The sequence below is a fragment of the Eublepharis macularius genome, chromosome 4, assembly GCF_028583425.1.
Source record: "Eublepharis macularius isolate TG4126 chromosome 4, MPM_Emac_v1.0, whole genome shotgun sequence".
Classification (NCBI taxonomy): Eukaryota; Metazoa; Chordata; class Lepidosauria; order Squamata; family Eublepharidae; genus Eublepharis; species Eublepharis macularius.
In genome coordinates, this window is record NC_072793.1 from 112,454,893 (window position 1) to 112,481,917 (window position 27,025).

The window sequence follows — 27,025 nt, forward strand, 5'->3', positions numbered from 1 at the left end:
TTTCGCAAAAAATAGGCCTAAATGATTTTGTGTTTTAAGTGAGATGAATACAGTTCCATTTCTTCTCAAATTCTTCTCATATACACAAAATCCTCCCCAAGCGTTTGCTTTTGCAATCTCATACCTGGTTCGGTAATTTGGAAGACGATTCTCTAAAGTCACTTCAAGGAATTAACTAGTTGAATGTTTTGGAATCGCCGCATCTAGCACCATTGTAGAAGTAGCTGCAGCCAAACGTCTGAGAGAGAGAGAGAGAGAGAGTGTTCCGGGAATGTTTGGCTTCTCAGACTTGATGTGAGAAGCAGAAGGTTCCTTAAATATTGTGTGAGAGACAAAAGGATGGAAACTAGGCAGGGAGAAGAAATAAACGAGAGGTTCTTTCCCAGAGGGCCCCACTGAAGAATCTCTAGCTTTGCTACACGGAATCTATAATCTTAAGAACGCCTTCCTGGGAGTAACTGAATAAAATGGGGATTACTTCTGAGTAGACCTGCAAAGCTTGTTCTCTGAGATCGCTAATCAGTTCTCCCCCCAGAAGTTGCATGTGCCCCACCTTTGCTCCAGGGTGAACTGGAGAACTGTTAACCCTGCCCACCGCGGAAGAGTTGGGCGGGTAACTCTAAGGGTCTGCAGTTCCCTTCTGGGTCCAAATTGGCCCCGGGTGGGGAAGATGCGCGGAGTGGTGCCGGTGTATTCCTCGGCTCGGCCAGCGGGGAGGCTCGTTTGCTGCGTTGGCCCAGGATCAGGCACCATCCCTTGTCCTCCGCCCCTCCCCGTCTCTGCCCCCCCCCCACGCCAGCCTCCCAAGCCCCCCGAGCGGCGACCAGCGCCAGCCCTATAATAGGCTGTTGTGCGGCGCGGCGCGGCGCTGGGGCGGAGAAAGGAGAGGGCTCCTCTGAGGCCGCGCCTTCGAGCACCCGGGGCTGCAAACGGCGCCGCCTGGCCTCACTACGGAGGGAGACCTTCAGCGGCGGTGGGCAAGCGCGGCGCTGGGACCGATCCCACCCGCGCCGAGGGATCCGCGGAGAAATCGGCGCCCCGAGGCGACGAGGATGGCCCCAGCCTGGCCGAGGCCTCTTCCCGCCCCGGCCGAAGCGCCAGGCGAGGGACTGCTCTGAGGCTCGCCTGTCGGGCTGGGCTGGGCTGGGCTGGGGGCTCCCTGCGGCTGCCGGCCAGGATGCAGCACGCCCTGGAGCTGGGCGCCCCGGCCCACTATTTCCCCGCCGACGCCTTCGTCGACCACCGATCGCATCGCTATCGGAGCTTTATGATCGAGGAGATCCTGACTGATCACCCGGACGCCAAAGGCTCGGCGCCGGCCGGGGAGCTGCTGAAGTTCGGCGTGAAGGCGCTCCTCTCGGCTCGGCCCTACCACAACCCTCTGGGTAAGTGCCCGGCTGCCCCGGCAGACCTTCGCCTTTTCCCTTGTCCGCTTGCAAAGAGCGGCAGGGACTCGGCCTCCCCCGGCCATGCCTGTTCCCCACCCGCGTTCCTGGCTCGGTTCCTGCTCGTGGCAGCCGAGGCTGAATTTCTCTCCTGCTGAAAGCAGGGGCGCGACTCCCCTTGATGTGAATGGGACTGCCGCATAGGCAAGAGTGCCCTCGGGGGAACCGGCAAGGCGGCCTTCCGGGGATCCGAGGCACGTCTAACTGGAAGGAAGTCCCACCTCTTTCAGCCTGACCCATCTTGGCCGAGCGTTGAGCCTGTTCAGTGCACGGGCGCCGAGGCGGCTTCGCCTGCGGTCCTAAGGGACGTTTAACGCCTCGGCCCTGGCTGCAGCTCAGCCTTTCTCTCTATTTGATCGCGAGGGAGGATTCAGCGGCATTTTCCTCCTGAGCACGTGAGTGTAAGATCGCAGCCGTGGAGGAAAACAACCCAAACAACCAAGATTATCGGCCCATGTCTCGAAACGAATAACCTCTTTCCACCCCACAAAATAATATTGCTCTAGAGTAGTCCGACGCAAGTCAAGGTAAATCTGCTAGGATCGGCAGTCTGAGAAATTGGGGGGAGGGCGGTGTCAGGACTTCACAGAGTCAATTGCACAGCCCTAAATACGAAGCCCTCAACCCACCAAACATTTGGTTCCGCAGGCATCAAAGAAACCAAATGCGTCGGCGGATGCAATATACTCAGCTGGACTCGATGCGTAGGACCGGCCTGCGTTGAGAAGCACTTTGGCCCAACGGGAAGCGGGGCTTTCTCCGCAGCACGGCCGCGCCTCTCATTTTATGGCCCCTGCTGCAAATGGAAGCCCCCCCCCGCCCCCCGTGTAACATGCAGGCAGGACTGGCTGATGCCCCGGTGAGTCCCCGTGGGAGTAACGAGAGGCGCGATTGTGCTCGCAGAAGGGGCGCCTTTGCCCCGCTCTCTTTCGGCTGTCCAAGCAAACAAGGCTGAGGATGACTTAACCTCTCTGATTTGGAGGCCCTCCTCGTGTGAGGCCTCAGTCTTGGTTTATCTGGCACTCCCAAATCTAGCTCTGCGTCTACAGGGGGCTGAGAAAGGTCGCCTTGAAGGAAAAGATGCCAGGCCTGGGTTTGAGTTATGGGGGCTTGGAAGAGGTGGCGGAAGAGGCTCCTGGCCTCCCCTCCAGAAACCCTGCCTCTTGGACCTCTTCCTCCCGCAAGATCAAAAGACACAGGATGCTGCCGGGGGTGGCCCGCAGGAGCTGCAAGGGCCACCCACAGCCCACCGCCCGCATGTGCTCAGGAGCACCTTCCTTGGCTTCTCGGAGGGGTTACCAGCAGCCACATCACAGGCCCAGCTTTCCGGCCGCTTCCTCTTGTCAGTTTCCCAGAGCTGCTTGTGGTAGATCTCCCCTCCCGAAATCTCCGCTCTTCTCCCTCGAAATGGCGCCCCTGCGCGAAGCGGAAGGGCGGGCTGGGGGAGGCTCTTTCCTTGCCCACAGATGTTCCCCACAGCCCGCACTGGGCATCGTATTCGGAGGGGCGAGAAACCGCCTCTGCCGACTGCAAACGGAGCTGGCTTAGAGGGCCAGGCTCTTCCGGCTGAGACGCGGCACCAAGCAGGCCAACGTCTCCCAAGACCCCTGCCTAGCCCGGCCTTTTCCCGAGGAAGCGGTGGAGGCCTCCTGACTCAATCCCTTCCCATCCCATTCTGAACACTCAGATGAGGCCGAAGCACCTCAACTCAAAGGCATTGACGTGGAAATCTTCCCCGGTTTTATACGGGAATAAATAGCACAGACATACAATTTCTCCCGAGGCGATCCGTTGTATTTTCTGCCTCCTCCCCCAAGCCAATTAAAAAAACAACAACTAGGACCCAAAGCGGCTTAAAACTGCTTCGGTTTGGCTGGGTTATATTTCAGAAGGTTATATTAATTCTTGTCCAGATTTTTGCAGTCAGTACTAGAGAGCGAGAGCAGGACTCCAGGGGTGGGATCTCGATGCAGCGTAGGGTCCTCTGGGGGTGATGTTCAAACAGGAACCGTTTACTCCGCATAATTTCAGAGGCCTCTGGCTATCGGCCTTAGAGCTGCCGGAACAGGCAATGCAACTTCCCTGGCTGTGCCTTGCGGCGTGAGATAACGGCGACTCGAATGCGCGTCTTCCGTCAGCGGCGTGGGCCTCTTAAGGTCATTTCTGTGTATGGAAAGACCCTGGTCAAATATCCTCAGGATGTAGGAAAGTATGGCACTCTGAACAGTTTTATTTTATTGCGGTTGTCACCAAGCCTGTGGTCAAAAACAAAGCGGGTCCGACTTCTCTATTTGGGAAATCAATATTTTAGGGATGCATACTTCTGTCCAAGGGTGAGGGAGGAAAATACTTCATCGGCGTTCCAGATCTATCAACTTTCTGGGAGATTCGTTTTGCCTCTGGCTGCCACCCTGTTTCTACCGGCTCTAAACGCGTTTCCTTACAGTAGGAGCAAGTTCCCTGCTGTGACTGTGTCCCCAGATCAACTTACTGGGAAGGGTTGCTGCTGACATAAATGGGACCCCGGTACTGCGATTAAACCCGGGTGGGTCCTTTGAAATCAACGGGCCAGGACGCCAAGGAAATTGTGGATGGGGACAGAAATTTGCCTGGGTGATAATAAACTTAGAACCAGGGGAGTCAGGATGCAACCACAAACAGAGGGTGGGCGCAAAACAACAACAACCCCTTTCTGAGGAAGAGAGGGGAAGTAATAAGCAATCTGTGGGTTTAAAAAAAGTAAACATTTTGTTGCAACTAGGTATTGGCCCTTGAGTGCCCCCCTGAAAGTGCTTCCTAAGAGATGGGAGAGAGAAGCACTATTCCTTCCAAGGCTGAGGAGGTGACTTGCCTTCATTTAGCATTTCCTGGGCCAGATGAAAAGGCAAAAATGACTTCCTACCAGGCTGCAGCAGCAAAGGCTGGGCTGGGACTTATCCTTACCTGCCAAACGCTGTACTTTTAAGCGCACTTCCTAGGTAAATTCCAGTGAACTCAGTGAGACTTACTTCTGAATACACAGAGTTGGGATCGCGCACACACAGTGTGAAAGGAATCCCTCTCTCATACACTTCTGTATGTAAACATACACACAAGCACCATCGGGTTCTGCGATGCAATCCACCCCGTTGCTTTTAACAGGAGAGCTTAAAGCAGTAATTGTATACCAACTTACTTGGGAGTAAGTCCCACTAATCAAGATGGGACTTACTTATAAGTAGACTTGCATATGATCGGCTTTTTTCCTTTCTCCCCTTGCAACCAAATGGGGCTGTACTTTCGCTGAATCTTGGTCTTTGTAATTTAAAAAAAACAAACAAACTGGGGGCCCAAAATCTAGTAGTCTTTGCTTATTGTCATAACGATGTCGTTAACATCATTAATACCGGTTCTATTTTTTTTGTTCTAAAAGAGGCATGTTACTTAGGTTGTCTGCTTATATATATCTTATATCTCATTTAATCATTGCGCTGAGATTAGGTTTAAATTTAAATTCTCTTTGAAAACATTTCTCCAGGCATTAAGGAAAGACTATGTCAGAATAATACCAAAGACGTCACTTTTCATGTATTCTGTTTTAAAGGAAAACTTGAGACAATTCTTCAGTTAATGATACATTCCCACAAAATACGAAACAGAGATTTTTAAAAGCTATTTTCTAATGGCTGCAAAGCTCGTATAATGTTGCATAAAACGCAATGCCTTGAAAATCTGTGTTGAGGAAAGCGGCGGCGCTTACTTAATTGCTCCACTGGACTTCCAGTGTTTTAATATGCGCATAAAATCGGAAGTGTGTATTATAAACGGGAACAATTTATAATTTTAGTAGCAATAAGGAACCTTATACTGTCTCGTAAGGCGTAGTCCCTCCCGTCCCTTCCCCCCCCCCCCATCAGAGTATTTGGTTAGTTACTTTCCGGGAAAAAATATGATCTTTGGGTAGAGAATGACAAGTTCACAGGCATCCCAAGAGAAGAGAAGTGCTTCGAAATAAGGGGGACCCCCCTTTGAGCGAACGTGAAACACACCATTCGGAGCAAGTCCTCCAGGCTGCCATCTCAGATCCGTCGACGTCAATCTGGTCTTATGTACAGCTCAAAGCAGGGCCCGATCCTCCTGCGTTGTGATCAGCGGAAGATTCGCCCTTAGGGCTATTCACTGCAGCGGCGCCTGCCTCGACCCAGCAGCTTCGCGTAGGAAAGGCGTTAATATTTCCTATCGCAATGAGTTCTTTGTTCGGATGCAGATTGGCTTGGGATGTTCCCCAAACCCCAGACTCCCTTCCCTGAACCCTCAGAAGGGATCGCCCTTTTCCAGCCTAGATGGCTTTCCTGGGAGAAAGCCCGACTGAATAGACCTAAGAAAGGTTCTGAGTAGAGCTGCTAAAAATTGCCCTCCATAGGATGCCAGCAGATGATTACTCGAAAGTAAACCCCAGCAAGTTCTTCAGGGCTTTAGCCAAGTGAAGGCAGACAGGATTAGAGTCTCTCTGCTTGCATCTTTAGTGTAGCTGCCCTGGGAAGGTCCCACCACTGGGGATTACTTCCGGGCACAGGTCAGGCCACAGGAGCAAATAGATGCAGCTTTCTGCGGTATATCGCCTGCCACGGTTACTCGCCAGCAAGCTCCATTTATTTAAACAGAACAGACTGCCACCTGCTATCTGGATGCAGCCAGTTCCGCTGGAGAGGATTTCTCTCTGCCCAAGAATCTAGGAGTAAGTAGGATTGAAAGCAGGGTTCAAATCCTCCTTCGGAGGCAGGAAGGGTGGCCTTGAGCCGTCCCTCAGGCCAGCCTACTTGCCAGCTTGTTGCGAGAGCAAAGAGGAGAAGGAGACTCTGTTAAGTGGAAGGGACGGAAGGCTAGAAATGTAGCCGATCTGAATGGGGCAGAGGCCTTTTCTACTTCGGGTTCTCCTGGCAGCAGGCCTGGGGCCTGTCTGTCCGGTACGTTGTTATCCCTGCTGCCAAGACGGTGCTTCCTTTACCCCGTCTTATCCTCAGGACAGCCCTGCCGGGTAATTTCAGCTTGAGGGTCAGCCCAAGGGCAGAGTGGAGCTCGCTGGCTCGCCGGCATTCTAACCACTAGGCAACCCTGGTGGTGTACTCTGAAGAGAGGCCGGCAGACCAGCCACCTTCCCCAGTTAGCTGGTCCCTTGCGGCGCCGGGCATGGAGGAGCCATCGCGGCGGGCTGCGGGGTCGATCTCAAGCTCTGCTTCTCTCTCTCTACAGCGGTGCTGAAGGCGGAGCAAGCGGCCGTGTTCAAGTTCCCGCTGGCGCCGCTGGGCTGCTCCGGCCTGAGCTCGGCGCTACTGGCCGCTGGCTCCGGGCTCCAAGGCGCCTCTGGGCCCCCTCACCTGCCCCTGGAGCTGCACCTCCGCGGTAAGCTGGAGCAGGGAGTCCCCGAGGCAGGCGGCAAAGCCAAGAAAGGCCGTCGGAGCCGCACCGTCTTCACCGAGCTGCAACTGATGGGGCTGGAGAAACGCTTCGAGAAGCAGAAATACCTCTCAACGCCGGACAGGTGGGCGACCCGGGTGCAAACAGGGACTGTTGCAACCTTCCCCCCCCCCCCCCCCGCCCCAAGGTGTTACGCTGTCTTTGCGTTGCAACCAGCCTTCCTCTCTGGAGAGTCCATGCAGCTTGGGAGTGACTTCCGCATCCCTCCAGATCCCCAAGGCACCGCAAGGCTGTAGGACGGCACTGGCCACTGGCCGGATCTGTGCAAGCCGAGGGGGCGGGGGAGGAGCTGGGAAATGCCTCTTCCAGGTCTCCTCCATTCCCCAATTTCGGGAGCGCAAAGCCCCCAGAGGGCAGCAGGCCAGGGCCAAGAGTCACCCCACAGGACGAAGCACCAGCTCAAACCGCTCCCTGGTCCCCCAAACTGAGAATCCAAGCTAGAATTCCAGCTCAGAGCTCTTTTTTCTTGAGCAAGATTCGAGTCCAGTACCACCTTAAAGACCAACAAGATTTTCAGAATCAGAAGAAGGTATCTGAAGAAAGAAGTTTTGACTCTCCAGAGCTTAAGCCCTGAAAATCTTGTCGGTCTTTAAGGTGCTACTGGACTCGAATTTTGCTGTTCTACTGCGGATCGACACAGCTAACCCACCTAAAACTTTTTCTTGAGGGATAATCATTCACCTGTGGGCAATGAGGACTATTTCACACGTTCTTCTCGGGAGAACACGTGGATGCTGAAAAAAAACTAGCTCGCCCTCAGTGGTTGAAATCTGAAGGGATTTTCTCTTGGTATAGATATAGAAGCAATTTTTCTTTTCAATGTGAACACAATGAGGCTGGGGGAGGGGTCGTTTTGAGCAAGCTGCTTCTTGTTTCTTAACCTGACCCTGCTTGGCTGCTAGAGAGCCCTCCATCACTTTGTACACTGGAACCTGCTACAATCCCCCCCCCCTCCAATTGTTGCAGTGTCGAAAAGGAAAGAGGACGGAGTGGGAGGCATTTACTGGGAAAGGAATACACAAAGATAAAAGCGGGATCTGACCGGGAGGGAAGGGGGAGAAGAACAGGGCGATCAACAGGCGTCTTCTCTTCCCTGCAGAATAGACTTGGCGGAGTCCCTGGGACTGAGTCAACTACAGGTGAAAACCTGGTACCAAAATAGGCGAATGAAGTGGAAGAAAATAGTAAGTGTTTTTTTTAATAAAAAATATTGAATGTCCGCCCCCCCTCCATCCCACTCACCTAACAATCACAGAGGGCCAGGGGGGTTGGGCCATAACTTCGGTGCTTCTCGAGACACAGGAGAGGAACTCCTTTGATTCGCTCCAGGCCCCTCCCTAGGGATGTAACCTGGCAGAACCTCTCCGGTCCAAAATAACTGGAAGCAAGAGCTCAGGATTCCCGTGAGAATACCAGGATCCTACGCAGAACTGGGCGCGTTTCCAGCTATTATTTTCCTAACTCTCCAGGATTGGCGCACTGGACTTTCAGTGTTGAGAAACAAGCCCTACCGAAATCAACGGGACATATTTCCAAGCCTGCCAGGGCTCAGGGCTGCGGCTCTGGCATTTTCCTGGCCAGTCTTTAGGAACAGAGGGCTCTTCGGGCGAAGCAGTCTCTTGGCGGGGAAGAACCTCCTCCCTAGATTTCGATGTAAACGTCCGGATCTGAACTCTTGCTAAGGCTCATTCCTGAAGCGATCCGGTCTTTAAAATGATTTAAAATGTGAAGTTTTAATTGGACGTAAACTGGCAGCGCCCTTTGTTTAGCCTAATCCCAATGCCAGCAAAGTGCCCCTTGGTGAACCTGAAGCCAGTCTCCTCAAGCACCCCGTCCCCCATTTAGCTATCTTGTCGAGGGTGCTGTTTACACTGGCTAGCTTGTGAACCTTATTTAGACGAGGTTATCTCGAGGTAATTTGTCGATGCCTTCCTGTGGCACAGAGTGGTAAACTGCAGTAGGGCAGCTCAAGCTCCACTCGCAACCCAAGTTGGATCCCGGCTGGTAGCCTGCTCAAGGTTGACTCAGCCTTCCATCCTTCCGATGTCGGTAAAATGAGTACCCAGTTTCCTGGGGGTAAAGTGTAAATGACTGGGCAAGGCAATGGCAAACCACTCGGTAAAAAAAAAAAGTCTGCCAAGATGCCAGGACCCCCAAGGGTCAGTAATGACTCGGTGCTTGCACAGGGGACTACTTTAACCTTTTAAAAACCTTCCTTATACATTCATCCCCAGTGCAGTCCTAAAAGAGTTACACCGTTACTGAAGTCAATGGATTTCGAGGGGTGTAATTCTTAGGACTGTCCTGTTCAATGGCCGTGTTGAGCCCGATCCTCTAATATTTATTTGGAAGCAAATCCAATTCAGTGCAATAGGAGGGACTCGTATTTAAATAGGACTGGTCCTGTTGGTAACTTTCTTATTGCACTATTTTAATCCAAGTCATGTAGTAATGAACTCCATTGAAATCAGCGAGGCGATTACTTTTAGTAAGACGTACTTTATGATGACGTCCAGGTAGGAAGCGTTCACACGAACTCTTCCAAGGACCTGCGTGCAGGCTTGGGGCGTTTCCCTCCATAGGGAGAGGCGCCGAGCAGCTGGCTGAGGACTTCATAGAGCAGTCAACCCTAAACAGAGCCACACCCTTCCATGGAAGTCAACGGGCTTCGAAAAGTGTAACGGTTTAGGATTGCTGCGCTAACCACTGTTCTCTGGAGCCTCACCTGGAGTGTCCAGGGAGCAAAAGCTTCCCTCGCAGCTTCAAGTCAGGGCTGTGTTAACTGGCCCCAGCTGCGTGTAAGTCCAGAGCTGGAGGGCCCAGTGCCTCCGCTTCAAAATCCCGCCCAGCGAAAGGGTTCCTTTCTTGAGGAATCTCCCGGAGGCGCCGGTCCACCCCAGGCGAGCTGCTCTGGATCGCTTTCCGGCAGGAAACTTAGAGCGCTCGCTAAAGGGGAAGAGCTTTTCTTTATTTTTTTTTCCTGATCGTCCCTTTCCCAGCAGCGTCGTCAGGCCCCAACCCACTAGGCAAGACTCCCCCCGCCAGGCTGGAGAGCTGGTTGAATATCTGCTCCCGGCGGCGCAGGAACCTTGCCATAACAAGGTGAGATGGCCCAGGTGGGGAACCGGAGCAGCCTCGAGGTGCTGTCCTTGGCGCTGAGAGCCGGCCCCGGGGGCGTCTGGCGAGGGCAGTTGGTTCAAAGGGGGCCGGGGTCTGTGAGCCGGCTGGCTTTCCTGGCACTGACTCCCGAGGCCTTTGGCTTGTTGCAGGTCCTGCAAGGCGGCGGACTGGAGTCTCCCACGAAGCCCAAAGGGCGCCCGAAGAAAAACTCGATCCCCACTAGCGAGCAGCTGACGGAGCAAGAGCGAGCGAAGGAAGCGGACAAACAAGGGGAAAGCCTCGGATCCCCCAGCCGCGGCAGCCAGGAGGAATAGCGGAGCCCCGGGCTTGAGGGGTGCTCTCCGACAATGAGGCTGGCGGTCTTCCGCGGGCGGCGATCCCAGGCGCCTTTTCTGACGCCGGAGGCCGGACTCGGAAGGAGCGCAGCAGGAGCCTCCCGCTCTCGGCCTGGCGCGCCTCGCCAACCGACTAGCCCTCGCTGAGGCACCCTTTGATTCCGCCACGTGGATTGCCTTCTGCAAAGAGGAGGAGGCGAAGCACGGCAGGCCCGGCCAGGCATTTTCTTTCTAAGATGCTGCCCAGCGGAAAGAAGACGATGGGAGACCAAATGGTTAGTGGACTCTTCCCAGTTGATTCCGTTGTATTTACGAGGTGCTTGGCCGATCTCTTCCCCGCTCCCTTTGTACATACGTAAGGAAAACGACGCCCGTCTTCGTCTCTCGGGAGGGGGCGCTGAGATGGGGGGGCGGGGGCGGGGCGGTGTCCTGCCAAGGCAGAGGATCGTTTTTCTCTTCTTTTTTCTGCCTGAGGTTCCGGGGTACCCCAAGTTATTCGAACAGTGCATTTTACAATCGATTTTTATTAACGTGAAGATATTGATTTTATTTCAATAAAGTATTTTATGAATGACTGGCCCCGAGCGATGTAATGCGTTCATTTCCTCAGAACCCTCCAGCCTAATGCTAATTCTCAACAGGAGAAGAAATCAGAAGTAATTCCGGGAGGTTAATGTCGTTGGAGCCTGGCCCCAAAACGCTCCAGGCAAGGCCTAGCCAAAGGGCAATCTGAGCCAAGGAGCATTAACTCAGAAGTGAATGGCTCTGGAGTATGGCACGTGACGCATGCGCATCGGGCGGCAGCCTTGCCTCCCGCTGACTCCAGTGGGAGAGTTATTTTGGCCCGATCTTGACCGTGGCCTGCTGGAAGTCCGACTGAATAAGTTGCTTCCCTGTGTAGGTGCTGCATGGACCACAGCTTCAAAGTTTTGCTGAAATGCCTCACAGTGAAATCAATGGGACCCAGGAGCCCTTAGCCTTGCTCAGGAGCTCACCCCTTATTACTAGTTGAAAGGCTGTAATTCTCAAACCACTTTCCTGAGAGTAAGCCCCACCGAGTAAAACAGGACTGAGTTCTGAGTAGACTTGCCTAAGAGAGCTGCCTAGGGTATGCGTTTGGGGCTTTGAGTAGTAAACCTGGTCTTTGCTTTAGACTGGAATAGCCTTAAGGGTAAGACCTTCTGCATACTTAGGCTAAGGGGGGCCCTACTGAATTTGGCCAGGCCTGTTTGTTCATTGCACCTTTATCCCCTCCCTTCCTCATGGTCTCGCCCCCAGTTTATTCCAACAGCCCCCAGTGAGGTAGGTTAGGCTGAGATCATTTGCTTACTCCATGGGATTTATACGGCGCCTCTCCCGAGCTGGGGGCGGGGGGCGCAAAGTCACCCAGTCAGCTTCACTGCAAACGAGGCTTTCAGTCCGGATCTCTGCCCTCAAGCCCCGGCTGTCTATCCTTTTTGTGCTGCAGTGGCTCTCCCGAGGGCTTAAGGTCGCATCTCTAGCGAGAAATTAGCTTTTCATAGTAAATGGCCGCAGACCAAAGGAAGTCAGTTTCGATTAAATCCTCGCTTAAAGCTCGTTCATTTCACTGGGACTCCGGAGGAGCTGTCATTTTGGGAACTGGGGTGGGAATGGGCACGCACGCAGTTCGAGCTGCCTGCAAATGCAAAAACTTGCCAATGTGAAAGACTTGTGATAATTCAAGCTCGCTGAAGTTCTCCGGGTCAGCAGCCACGTTTCCGCCTGTTGGGAGGACAGGTTTGGTTTGCCTTGGTAGCCGTTTGCGAGGTCCCCTGGGAGCCTTTTGAACGGCTTTGCATAGACTCATGAAAGACAGGGCCTGTAACGGCAGTAAGGATTTGCTTGCTGCTGCTGCTGCATCTTTCCAGCAATTTTGTAACCCAGCAAAAGGGGGCATTTAACCGAGAGCGCCTTGGGGAAACAGGCTGCGTTGGCTTAAAGATCCAAGGGCTTAATCGATCAGTTGAGGTTCGGGCGCTTTTTGTTTTTAATTCCTCTTCCTACTGAAGCATGTTAAATAAGTTTTTTCCTTTTGAATTGTACTAGTGACATCTTCTGATGGTCTTTTTCTCTGACACAAGAGGATGCATTTTAGGAGAGAGCGCTTTTCATGGCCCAAAGAGTTCTGTGCCATACCAAAGTTCACAAATGTTGCACAAGTGGGGGAGGAGGGAGAGGTGAACGCTGCCCTCTACTTGCAGTTGAAAGCTCGCCACATCAACATGTTATTTTTATTCATTTTCTTAACTGATACACTTTCTCCCTAGCGGAGAGCCAGTGCGGCTAACCTAGTTCTCCCCTCTTCCATTTTATGGTCACAACAACCCTGTTTAGCGGAGAGTGTGTGACTGGCCCAAGTGCGCTTCCATGGCAGAGCGCCGACTCCAGCCTGGGTCTCCCAGATCTTCATCCAACGCAGGAGTCATTACATCGTACTAGGCCCTCTGTCTAGCCAGAGACTAACCATGCAATCCTATACAGAGTTGTTCCAGTCTAAACTCATCGGAATCCGTGAGCTTAGGGCGGAGCGACACGGCACAGGGCTGCTTTGTTAGGCTCCGATCCATTAGCACGCAGGTTAAAGAGTAGGGCATGCGACGCCTGTTAAAACAGAGAAATTGAGGGCATGATCCCGCCAGAGTTGTAAGTATCGAAGGCTGCAGCCCCATGCACTTATCTGAGAGAAAATCCCATCAAACTCAGTAGGGCTTATTTCCAAGTTGGCTTGAGTGTCATGTCCCCTTGGCTTCGGAGGCTGCGCGTTAAACACGTCCTTAATTTTCTCCCGCTGCAAGCAACAGTACTGAAATGTGCTTGGCTAAGGCCATGTGAGAGGCTGAAATCCTGAGAAAGCTTCCTTAGCAGTAAGTGCCACTGAATAAAATGACACTTTTCTCAGTAGATCCGCTCAGGGGTGCTCTAAAAAAGGTGCTAATGTTGAAGTCTTAGGAAGTTTGTTTGCGTGCAGGATGGGTTTGAGACGTCACGAAACTGGAAGGCAGCGATAACAGATCTCCAAGTCCCACCGTTTAAAGTTCCGAGTTTTCCTCGGGGATTTGCAGCACACGGGATGGCTCTTAAATTCTTCATTTTTAGTTTTATTTATGATTTGTGGACAGACACTGACAAACCAAAACATGAGAAAAACGGGAGGGGGAGAAGGTAAAGTCTAGTCGGGACAAAGTGGGAGCCAGGGAAAAATTCCGAGGGGAGGGACATTGCGGAAATCCTACCCCAGATCTCTATCAGGCTAATTTCTCTCCCCTTTCCCTTGTGCCCTTTCCCTGAAACTTTTAATATTACATCCCTTCTGGAACATATTTAGACCTCATCAAGCCATTTTTACAAGGTTTTTTTCTATTTAAAAAGTTCCCCTCATCCGGGGAGTCCTGCAAATATCTAGAGACCCTACCTCGTCGGTGGGTAGCCTGCTTTCCATGATCCAGGGGGGAGCGGAGGTAGCCAGTTCGCCATGAGATGTAGCCATTGTCTGAGGGCAGGTTTTCAGGTCTGCGACTTGCGGGGTCTGTATCCACTACCATGAAAAAAGGGGAATTGGGCTTCTGGTGTAGAACAAGCTTAATCCAGCCAAACCTGGTATTGTTCCTGGCCAGATGCCTGCCAAGCAGGGTGTGTAGGTGAGACCTCGTTGTTTCTGTGTAGAGAGCTCTTCAGTATCGGAAGAAACTGGGCAGTGCCGGGACTGAACAGGTTGCCAAACACCGCTCCTCTCGCCTAAATCCCTCTGAGCTCAGGGCATCGGATCAGGCCTCACAATCGCCCTGTTCATATCGCGCAGCGAATTTATGTTCCTCTAGCAGGCACACCTGTACCTCTATACCTCTGTTTGTTAGGAAAGGGCGAGAGAGGTGCGTTCACATTGCAAATGAAACCGGGGACCAGTACCAGGATGAATGTGGGGTTTCAACCAAACGCTCATCCGTCCATGCCTTGCGTGTAACCTGATAATTACTCAATGTATAAATAAAGACAAGTCAAGTTTATACTGCACTAACCTGCCTTGTAACCTGTGAACAGAACTGGAGTCACTCTCTAGCAGTTGCACCATCTTTAACATGCTTACAACCTGACCTCAGTTCATGCCTACGCTGAAACCAGCCCCCGTAAAAAAAAATATTACTTTCTTGGAATATAACCTGTCTTGGATGGAGGCCATTGAAACAAATGGTAGGGCCCGGCCCCATCCCGTGAGTGTTCACTAGGAATAAGTCCCACCATATCCAAGTGTTCATTTTATTTCAAACGTTTTCACTCGACCTGCCCCTCCTTTTAGGCCTAATATAGTCAGTGGTGTTTACTCCCCCCCCAAAGATTTCTGGCGTTACTTCGAAATAACAAATGTAGTATTGCGATGCTAAGACATAAATGATCTTAAATCGGTACATTTGCTCCATTTGGGACTAGATCGGCTTAAAGGCTGGAACGTTAAATTCGCTGAACATTGGAAGAAGATGTCATAGTAATCCCATCCTCATTTTATTTTGTGTCTAGCGCGCCTTCTGGTCCCGAAGTACACGCATCTCGGAGCGGGGCCTTTCATAGTGCTTTGGTAGCCGCTGCTCCAGGACCGGCTAGCTGGTTGGTTCTGTTTGGAACACTATTAGAGCCCAATTAGATACGTCTACTGGAAAGCGAGTCTCACTCAATTCAAAGCGCCTTACTCGGAAGTAAGTTTACATCAAAGAACAATCTGATTACAATTGTTTGAATGGGACTTTAATAAAGCCCCCCCCCCTTCCCATACACGCTAGCCCCATCTTCTCCAAGTTTTCTTGGAAGTAAATTCCCATTGACTTCGGTGGGGTTATCAACGCGGAACTACTCAGGAGCCAACAGTTTATCCCCGAGATTCAATTAAACTGGTGCCCTGCTCGGGATGGACTAAGGGCACCTGACAACAAAGGAGACCTCCGGGATCAGGATCGGGAGAGAATTCGACCTAGATCCCAGAGTTTCGATTATAAAGAGACAGTTAAATCGCATATCCTGGAAGCTGGAGACTGGGAGATTATTAGGCAGAACAAGGTTTCTTTAAAAACTGGCAGAAAAGGGAGGCTGCCCTTTAAACTGAAAATGCGCCTAGAGCCAGTAAAAAACGCGCACCAGTAACAGGAATGAGTGCAAGCTTTCAAATTCTGTATGAAACTCCGAAGCTTCCTTATTTGCCTGTGACTTTTTAGTTGTTAGATGCTGTTTTTGCTGACTGGGTCATTTCTAAGAGAGCCATCAGGCTGCCTGCATTGATGCTTTGATGCGCACCTTTACCTCAGATCTGCTAAGCAACTATATCAGTGTAATCCAATGCAGAATTACTCTAATTTCAACTCATCGAAACTTGAAACTGGAGTAACGCATGCAATTATACCTTAAATGGGAATAAAGGGAAAACTCCAAGAGCGGCGAATTAGTGGAATTCCCTCTTTAGGGCGTTGTGCGAATCAGGGCAGCTGAGGGCCCTTGTTCAATACCAACCAGTTCTTCCTATTACAATCTGAGTGCATCTGCGGACGATTTGGGGGCAGTGGGAGATCCCAAATCCGCGTTAGTTTTGGCCGAGCGGAATCGGTGCAGAATTTCCTCCGAATTAACTAACACAGAATGCAAGGAACAAACACACAAACTGTTCAGGTACATCCGGCTTGCACATGTTATGGGGTGGTGGTGGTAAGGGAAAGGGCCAAGATCCTTTTATGTGAGTGCTCAAACCTCCGTCGGGACTACAGTTCTCCTCTGCTACCTACCCCACGGCTCTATGACACGAAAGCCCTGCTCGGTCGTGTTTCTTGGAAGGCGGCCCTAAACCGGCTGCGGCTTCTCGGGCATACGTGCCATCCCCGGTCGGCGGCATCGTTCAGCAAGTTTTGAGAAAGCGCAAGAGGGAAAAAGGCGGCGAAGCGGCTTCCGCCAGGGACTGTGGCATTTTGGTAATGGGGCCATCTGTTCTCAAAGGGGTGTGTTTGGCACTCCGAGCCTGAACTGGGCACTTAGTGATCGCGACTGCCACGCCGGGCTGGGCTTAGGTGCCTGCAGCTTCATTTGGGCCAGGTTCTCCGGTCCGATAGTACTCAATCGCGACAGGTCCATTTGCTAACCCTGGAAAGGACTTATGAAGGCATGACTCCCCAATCCGGAGCAAAATCTGGAGTTCCTGGTTCCCCTTGCGTTTGGCGCTGGATTTGAAGACAGTGCAGCCCTCTCTTCTTTAAAATAACAGGGAAGTGTCACATTTCAGAAGGCTGGCCGGTTAAGACGGTGATTATTTCAAAGCTCCGAATACATTCGCGCCCGATTTTAAAAAGCCCCTTATGAGTGAAGAAATGTTAAAATCCCGAAATATGAAGCAACGGCGCCGGCATGAAAAGCAGCTTCGTCCCTTCCCGCCGCCAATATGGTAGGTTTGAGCCAAAGATTGCTCGATTTAGCCGAGGAGGCTGTTTTTTAGTATCAAAATCCAGCCGTGGTGCTCTCGAAATGATTCCAAGCATGTGCAGAGTGCCTTTCTCAGGCTTCCGGGTGCAAGAGCCCTCCTCCTGGGCAGCTCTGAAGCCAAGGCGTATTATGAGACTGTGAGGCAAGAGATGCATTCCCCCCATCCCCTCAAACCCCCGACACTGCAGCGCCTGCGACGCCGACGACCGGTCTGTAGAATGTGGCACAGTAATCCGTGCTGCTGTCCTAGGGAAGAGTCAGCGGTTCCCGTAGCCCCTTACGGATCTGTCACCCCCCCCCTCCAGCTTTTCTTTCCCCTTGCAGTGCCAGGAGAGAAGGAGCGCCGCGTTTTATGGACACAAGGCCCTCGGATCAGTAGGGAACCCAGCCCAACTACCGGAGGGTCTTGTGCCATCAGAGCCCCGTTGTCTTCGCTGCGACCTTCTCTTTAGAACAGCCGATTTTACCCGGCGCAGTTTCCTAAGGGCTGGGCAACCTTCAAAGCGTAAAGCTGTCGGGTTGCACGCTGAGCTCAGTGGCGTGTCACTACTTAGGATGGGGCTTTTACATTAAATCAGATTTAGATTAAATCTGGAATAAACGTTAGAACAGTCAATATGACCAAACCTCTCTTTTCACCTTCTCCCAAACAGACACGATAGAAAAGAGTCCAGTAGCACCTTTAAGACTAACCAACTTTACTGTAGCATAAGCTTTCGAGAATCACAGTTCTCTTCGTCAGATGCATTAGGCAAACAGACACGGACTCTCCAGTGGTATTCCTAGAATTTATGTGCAAATCATGCCGGCGTTGCAACGCGGAGTTAAATTGGCTTGGACGACGGTCTGTCTAGTTTGCTTACCCGCACATTTGCGTTGGAGCAACGAACGCAACACATTTGCGAACGAAGCACATTTGCGTTGGAGGCAAAGCATCAAGACTCTGCTGCCCCTGGGGCAAAGGCTCTGGCTCCAAGAGAGGAATCCCCTGATCCCCAAGGGGGATTCCCTGGTTTGCTGTCCCCCTCCACCCCCCATATCTGTCTGACAAACGGTTGCAGCGGGGTGAAGAAAGAGGGTGTTCTGCAGGGGGACAGGATGGCTTGGTGACTCACCAAAGCTCATATAAAAATAAATGTTAGTCTTTAAGGTGCCCCTGGACTTTTGTTTTATTTGTCTTGGGAAATCGCCTTCAGCTCTCTGCTACTCGTCATCACCCTTTCTATATCATATTATACAGTGGCGGAGGAAGCAGGCTATGATCTTTCTTGTCTAGGAGAAAAACAAAAACAAGATAGAACAGGGACCCACGGACTGGAAAGAAAGGAGCCCCCCCCCCGCCCGTCTCTTTAGATCTCCCTTTCTCTTTTTTCTTCTGAAAATAAATACACCTGTGCGTGTTGACTCAGAAATAAAGCAAGTCAGCCCCGGACTTCAGCCTCGCAGCCTGGTCTTAGACATGTTTACAGGGAAGGAAACCTCATTTCAATGGACTCGCTCCCTAGTCAGTGTCGGTAGGGTTGCAGTCCCATTTCCCACCCATTCTTTGGCTGTATCAGTTTGTCAACTGTAAGCGGTCGCGTTGCCTTGGCGAGTGTGAGTGGAGACCGAGGAGCGCGCCCAGAATGCCAAGGGGCTTCGAAAAAATCTTTGCGAGCTGTGGAACCCGACGGTGCATTCTTTAACACCGTCAGTTGAACTTTTCTCGAGTTTAAGGGGGAGCTCTCTCGATCCTAAAACAAATATGACTGCCACTACTACTGCATCTGTAAAGTGATTACCGTTACGATATTCATATCATCAAATGTACAAAACGCACGCTTACAGCTCCACTTTTCAGCCACCGGAAAAGATTTTCCCGAAAACCAGCCTGAAATGACTTTGGTTGAATTTCCAGCTTAAATAGTTTTTGCTCTCTAATTTGTGTTAAAGTTTGATTATTGTTTACTGAAAAGAAAGTAGAAGGGGGGCATTTGTACTACTAATGGACATTCTTGTTTGAATAACGCATTCGTCTTAGAAACCCACCCGATGTAACAGCCTTTTTGAGCGTTAAGAGATTTTCTAGATGGCGCAATTCTGTAGACAAGGATCGTTGTTAACTTCCCAACTCTCAGCCACTTTACTTGGAATAAAACGCCTCTGCTTTGCATTAGCCAGTCATACCTTCGCCCTGACCAGGATGGTCCAGAGAGCCCGATCTGGCCAGATCTCGGAAACTAAGCACAGTGGGTCCAGGCTAGTATTTGGATGGGGAGACGACCGAGGAAGTCCAACCTTGCTTGGCAGAGGCAGGCAATGGCAACCCATCTCTGAACGTCTCTTCCCTGGAAAACCCTCTGGGGTCGCCATAAGTCGGCTGCCTCTTGACAAGAAACACAGTCACAGCTTCAGCATGGAGAGCTTCTGGTGGGAGCTCTCACCTAGCAGAAATTTTTCTAATCTTCATCACAAAGGAGGTGGTTAATGTTCTGTCGCTGAGGTTGTATTGGGACTGGTTCCACACACAGAGCATATCAGTCCCTCCCCTTCTAAAGGATCAGGTGGAATTCGGTACATGGGAAAATTCTTTGCAGAGGGATATTAATATTGCAGAACTCAGGAGGATACTACAGAGGTTATGTGCTTAGTTATTTACCACATTTCTCCTTTCGCTTTTCTTCTGTATTGGATTTCTGCTGGTGTTAAAATGCAAATGTGCATTTATAGATATTACATTGTTTATTGAAATGTCCATGAAATTGACTGTACTAACTTACATTGTGTAATGCACCTTGAACCTCAGTGAGAAAGATGGATTATAAAAAAAGTAAATAAATACATTTAAAAATGTGAAACTAGACAAAATGTGCAGTCTCGGGAAAAGAACACTTGCACAGTTCAAAAAGATATGGGTTCTGTTTTAATGCTGTCACACTCCCAGTTCTGAGTATTTTCTCCCACTATATGCACACTTCTATTTTCTATTTATTTAAACATCTGTATAAAGTTTTTCTATGTCCCTCAAAGTGGTTTCCAAAAGCAATAAAAATCCAATATAATCCATAAAATACAGCATTTAGTTTACAACATTGTACAAAAAACTATTCATACTGCATCACTCTAAAGCCCTTTTAAAAACCTCTGCCTTGCACTTTCACTTAACTAATGACTGAGGTGTCACAGCTTTTATTTCCACAGGAGCTGCGTCTGAAAAAATGCCTTTTTTTTGCAGTGATATAGTTTTGATGCCTCATCAGTGGAACAGAGAGCTGACCTTGCTGTCTCCTGCAGCCTCACATTGGGACAACTGATCTTCTCATATATAAGCAGGTCATAGACTGTGAAGGGCTTTAAACCAGCATGCTGGACTGAACCTGGAAACATACCACCAAACACCACAGATGTTTAAGAATCTCAATAATATGACTGATTTTCTTTGTCCAATTCAGTAGCCAGGCTGCTGCATTTTGCAATAATTGAAGTTTCTAAATATTCTTCAAGGGTAGCCCTATGTAGAGCACATTATAGTAATCCAGCCTTGAAGTTTACAGTAGCATGGATAAATTTGGACAGATTGGCTAAATATAACAGAATACACTTTCTCAAAAAAGGCATTTCTAGCAACAATATCGATGACTTGTTTCTCTATCCACAAAGCTATGAACATTTTGGCTATAGGTGCCCTAATTTTCTGCAGGTACAATTTCATCAGCCATGATGCATACACAGCTCCTCTCAGAGGTATATCAAGGTCACAGCCACTTCCAGCTTTTGAGGTTGCTAGCCATAATTTTTTTTTTTTTTAAAAAGTCCAAATCTGAGGCCTCCTTTGTGCTTGAAACCTGGCTAAGTGGCCCTTTTGACAAACACATCACAGTTTACACCACATTCTAATATGACCAAATCTCATTTTATACAATTAAGATGGATGAAATTTAGCAGGTGCAAAGCACTGAAGAAGAGAATTTCTTTGCTGCAGTACTGCTGTTGTGGAGGCATTCAAATGAGCACTCTGTCTGATTCAGCTCTAATGTTCCAGTAGCACTTCTGATATCTCTCTACCTTCTTCTATTCTCTCATTCATCAGTTTCAAAATCAGGCCACATTAGAGAAAGGCAGAAGATGTCTAGGAAGGAATCTAGGACCCATCAAAGCCACAGTTTAGCTGCTGGCCAGAATTTCACAATCCCCGAGAGTATTCTAGACTCCTACTGGATCTAAAAGTCAACTTACCTGGGCCTCTGCCCTGACAGTGAGGAGACAATCATGCAGGTTATAATTCTGACCATGATAAATGTTCAATAATCAACTCCTTCATCAGGTCATCAGAACCTACTTGGTACAAAATTGTCATAGAATATGATTCTAAGCAACAAAATCTGCATACACAGAAGGGAAATTCACAGGTGTGCTGCATCAGTGTGCACTATGCACATTAATTACAATCACATACTACTGTGCTGACACAAATTTCTTTTAAAAAAGCCTCTTTAAGTTTCAACTATAGACATAAACTGAGTACATATGAAGACTCACGAAGCGGAGATCTCATCATCGCCCCTCTGGTTCTTTCCCCCATGCCACCTCTCTGTTTTCCCTCCTCCCCTCTCTCTCACAGTACCTGCATCTGCTCCATTTTTCTTTCATTTCTCTCTCCCTCCCTCTACAATAGTTGCCTAGAGAATCCAGAATGACTGCCAAAAAACATAATAATGAAAATCTTGTGAGATCTCAGCATTTTAAATGTTTTTTTTTAAAATTCTTTTACCACCTTTTAAAACTCTAAATGCTTTTTCTTTTTTTCATTTCCTCTTTTGTTTACATTGTGGGGATTTTTAAGATTTGCATTCTGGGACCAGGTTCAGAACTAGATATATAGATGCCTTCCATCAGTACAAGTAAAGAATCACACAAGGGTTTTAAAATCATGGTTCAAGAAATCCTGGAGATTAAAATTTATTGAATGGGTGAGGGATCTCTGTTCACAACCTTAATAAAATTACAGTTCCCAGGCTTGATTGTGAAACTAATTTCTGAGTGGTTTAACTGTTGCAGAAGACTCAAGCCTTATAGTGGTGCTTCAGTGGCATTATCAGTTCTTCATGGGCTTTATCTTTAAGAGCTGCTTAAACATGAAAGTCCACCAGGTGTGCTTTCTTATAGGAGATTATACAACTCTACTGCTTCAGAGGCAGGAAACTTACTAATGTATGCCCCAATGTTCATTGTCATGTCAACAAAGCAAGACAGATGCTCAAATGTTCTTTCAATGTCAAGTTTGAACAATATTTTAACATTTTAAGAATTGTACCTTAGCTTGTGCCTTAACAGTCTCAAATGGGGAGAATTAGTTGGCTGGTAAGATATCTTCTTAAAAAGATATCTTAAAACTCATATACAGTTAATTAAAAGTTGAATACTTCATGTTGAGTCCAAACATTCCAAACCTCAAACATTCTCCTTTGATCTTTCCTCCTTCTTGATGAGTTTCCAGATTATCACTCATTTCAAAGTCTTCCACAGATGAGGAGTAAATACTTTAAACCATACAGATTTATGTACAGTCATAGTCACAACAGTTTTTAACTAAACTAACATGAAGGAGCTATACAACAACAAAGGAACTATATCAGACCAAATAACACTTACTAAAAAGCATAATCAGGAAAAAATAACTCAATCACCAATTTTTCCAAGCACTCACCCACTTACTCTCTTTGGTAAAGCCTTCTTACCAGTGGCACTATCTTGTGGGTTTATAAAGGAATAGGTCCAAACTACTAACAGCTGTGTATAGAATTACAAAGTCACCTTAAAGACACATGGCCTAATAAATTGCACTAGTAATTTCCTCATTTCGCAATAAGCAGGACAATTCTAAATTTAGATTTAATCCTTGTGGTGTATAAGTCTTTAGTCTGTATATTCAAAATGCATCTTTACATAATAAAACTCTTTGTATGTCACATTTATTGTACAAATGTGACTCAGATGTATACATTTAGAAACCAAATGGCAGAAAGCATAGAGACAGGAGCTGTGAAGATTCTTTTTAATCCTTTTTAAACCTCACATGAATTCCTCCAAGATAAAAAGGAACAAAAGTAAACAAAGTTGTTGAAGAAAAGTTCAGATGACTAATGCTCATCCAATTTTTTTTTTAAAAAAAACCTTGAGGTTGATTCGCTGACCATGTGTGTGGACATAGTAGTCCTGTTGACTTCCATAGACCTCCATCATTGTCTATAGGCAATGAGTCACTCCTTTAGAATGCATCCTTAAACTTCTTGGTTCCCTTCTTTCTTCCAAGCACGTAACATATATTCCCATATGCCTCACAACTTAATTGAATGCTTTTATGACCACAACTTTCTTGCATGAATTATGCCTCTTGAACTCTTCCCAATAATACACATCTTTAGATGTGTGAGTGTTATGTAAGTGAAGTAGGGTGCATATAAATCTTCAAGCAGTCTGATCTAGATGAAAAATAGGTTTGACTTGGAGACTAAGGAAACTACTTGTCTTCTCCAGTCTCAAAACTTTTAATTCATTTGGAAAAAGTCAAGCAAATTAAAAAGCTGGCTGCTCCTTTTGAACTAATGTTTGGACTGTGTGTCTCTAGTTTCTAATTTTCTTTTTCCCTCCTACAACCCAAGAAAATAATTTCTCCCAATTCAGTTCAACCAAGAAAAGCTGTTTATCTGCAGACATGAGACTTAATGGAATACCAGAATGTTTGAAACACCTATTTTTTATTTTTATTTTATTTATGTTATTTATATTCCTTTTTCACTGAGACTCAAGGAGGATTACAGCGTGAGTGTACAGTCAATTTCAAGGACATTTTCATAAACAATGCCATAGGGTAAATAAACACAATTTTACAAAGACAGAGCATTAGTAAGAATCCAATACAGAGTTAAAGAAATGCTGAAACAGAACATAAGTAATTCTAGGGCTGACGTTAGACTACATAAAACACAAGTAGCTGATAGGAGCACATATTTAAGACAACAGGTAGTATGTAAGGCAACATAGTGATGAAGTCTGTGGTCCTGAACTCATTAGCGAAGCATCTGAGAACCCCTCCCTGCAATACAAAAGCCTTTTTGAATAATTCGGTTTTGCATCACTTGCAGAGTGGGGGCTCTCCTGACCTCCTCAGGCAGGCTGTTCCATAGGGTAGGGGCCACCGCAGAGAAAACCCATGTTTGGGCTGCTGTTGATTTTGCCCATGTCCAGGGTGGCACCTACAGGAGACCTTGTTCAGGTGAGTGAAGCTGCCGTGGAGGAACACACCTACCCCCCCCCTTTTTTTTTACAGACACTCCTGTGGCTCACCTCTTAAGTCTAAAGTCAGCAGCTATTCAAATGGAATAAAAAAATGAATTGATTACATATTTTATCCTGCCATCAGATTCTGCAGATCAGTTAAGAGGAAGCTGAGCTGATAATTCATCCTAAAATGCATTTTGCACACCCATCTCTTATTCATGGCTGAAAGTGAACCTGTCTTGCATTTGGTGGGAAATGAGTTAGTTATTCCTTCCCTAAAATATGCAATATGCATTTGTTGCATCTGTGCTATTTTGTTATTTTTGAGTATGAAGAGTTTCAGACTTGTTCTAAGAAGTTATTTTAAAAAGGCCTACAAAAACCGTGATGATCATATTCATGGAATACTGACAAGTGAACAACCTTTCAGGGAGAGGAAGAGCTCATGAGTTGTCATGTGGTTAGGATTGACACACACAAGAGGGGTCAAAATCAGTGGTGTTGAAACAGTTCACATGAACTTCTGAAGCTTCCGTATCAATTTCCCGTGTTGTCTACTCTGACTGAGCACTGAGCTGAATGATACATGTGACGTTCCTCTGTTTTGGGGAAATTAAGCCAACAACCTTAGCCAATTTTAGATTTCCCCACTGCAGTCAATATTGGTACCTGAATGCATTCTGAGTGTCAGCAGAATGTATTTATACCTTTCAGTCCACATATTACAAATTGTTTACAGTACAAATGATCTCATACAGTTCTATAAACAAGTCAAATTAGAAGTACATGATCTTCAGAGAATGATGGACTGACAGATAAAAGTTTACATTTAGGAATGAGAGCAGTCAAGCTGGCACCCCCAGACCCATGGCAAAACTGAGGAAACAGGCATCCAAGGCCAGAACTGGAGGATGTGTACGTAACTCTACTGCTCTTTTAGAATAAGATAAATTAATAGGTCAGAGATCATCTTTTAGGAGACATGTACAGTAACAGTGGCTCTGGTAGTTATCTTGACATTCTTGAGACTCAACCTTCCAAGGCGGAGAGTGGAAGAATGTGTGTGTAGAAAAACTAGCTGACTGCAACTTTTAAGCAGTTGCACCATTTATGCTGCAACCACTCAATGTGGCAGCATAAATGGTGACCAGAAAGTGTGTGAGAGATTTATGGGTAGAAAATGAACAATCTGGTTCAATGAAATAGTGTGCCAATAGAGTATTTCCAGAATTTCCCTAACAGTCTGGTTGGCGCATGTCACATGTATTGTCTATTTTGGCCCTGACAGTGGCTCTCCAAGGTCTCAGATAGAGGACTTTCACATTCTTAACCTTTAACTGGAGATGCTGCGGATTGAGCCTGGAACCTTCTGCATGAAAAGCAAATGCTCTGCAACTGAGCTGAATTTCTTTACTTGGGGGAATTAGCCATCATTTCCACAGGGAAACTGAAAGGAGAGGGAGGGGAGAACCTGCTGATCAGGAGGTGGCAGGTAAAACAGATATTACAAATCAAACACACAAACAGACCTTACGTATTATTTGACACTAGGTTAAATAGAAGCAGAGAACGAGACAACAAATGTCTCCATGTGTGTCTAAACCAGGTCTTAGGCTCAGGAACAAATGTGATATACACAACCAAAGGCTAACTGATAAATGTAAGGATCTTACCAGAACAAAGTGGTATAACCTGAGGAGGTTTTTTTAAAGTATATTTTTCTTCCAACCCTGCCATGCTATTACATTTATTAATGGAAAGCCGAAAAAGCCAGTCCTGAAGGTATTTTTCTATTAACCAAACTTTCATTCTCTCCACTTTCTAACATGCTCCAAAATCTGCTGAAAAACAGTTCAATAGAGATATTATCCATAATGGAGGTTTCATATGTATATTAAAATAAAAAATCCCCCTTCTAGCAGAGAGCCCCAAATTGGACTTTGGCACACTGTGTTTCTGTCTTTTAACATGTACAAAACTGTTTTCTTGAGTTCATGCCTACACAATCCACAAGGATTCCCTTCTCTGACCTTTTGTTTACATATCTCACTTTTCCCAGTGATATTTTTTACTAGTGTGCTCTTGGTAAACATGACCTTGACTGTCCTAAAAAAATCTCCACCATACATTCTTTCAGATTATATTTAGTTCAGAGGGAAGCCACACTGAGTACAGCATGAAATATGTAGAAGTCCCAAAATATCAGTGTACTATAGAAAGAGACAGCTTTCAATTCAAAACTAAAAATATTTACTGGTACAAAACTATGGCTCTCATGAATTCTGCATTCAGGAAGAATTCTCATGCCACCAAAGAATGGTTGTGCCTTAATAATCAGAGCAGAGCAGCACCGATCAAAACCTCTTGATGAGGTTTGATGAGAGTTGCTCAAATTTGTTAGCCATCTTGGTGACCCTTATGAGGGCAGAAAAGCAGGGTATATATTTTGTAAAATAAACAAATAAATAAAAATTGGGGTGTGTGGGTTGTGTATATACTGAAAAGGATAACGTTATGGTAAACTCAACAAAAGCAAGAAGTCTTGTTTAGATGCTTACAAGTGTGGAGCTGCGAGATTCACACCCATCCTTCCCTTCTTCACTAGCTCAGCTCCCTTGGGACCAACAGCCCTCACCTTGGGCTCCCACACCTTCCCCACAGGCAAACTTCTTGCTGGCTTGCCTGCCTCTCCCTCAATCTGCTTGCCTGCTTCCTCACCTGCCTGCTCTTCATTCCCCCCCATCTGTTCTCCTCCCCACCACTATGCCCAACCCTCAGTTCCCACTGTGCCCTCCCATTTGTCTTCTGCTCACTAGGCCCCCTCCCCACCACTCTACCTCCGCTGCTACTGCTGTGTCTGCTGCGCAACTTCCCCTCACCTTTCACTCCTCCACCCACCCATTTCTAGCATCACTGCTGTCCACTCTTCCCTCCCTT

The 27,025-nt window shown here is 47.9% G+C and overlaps 1 protein-coding gene across 1 annotated transcript; it reads left to right on the plus strand.

Annotated features, from left to right (window-relative positions):
- Positions 1 to 907: 907 nt before the first annotated feature.
- Positions 908 to 10,731, plus strand: BARX1 (BARX homeobox 1). Its single transcript, XM_054978211.1, has 4 exons — positions 908 to 1,385; positions 6,678 to 6,966; positions 8,002 to 8,086; positions 10,172 to 10,731. The coding sequence occupies exons 1-4, from the start codon at positions 1,178 to 1,180 to the stop codon at positions 10,334 to 10,336; spliced, it is 747 nt and encodes a 248-aa protein (XP_054834186.1). The 5' UTR covers positions 908 to 1,177; the 3' UTR covers positions 10,337 to 10,731.
- The last annotated feature ends 16,294 nt before the right edge of the window (positions 10,732 to 27,025 follow it).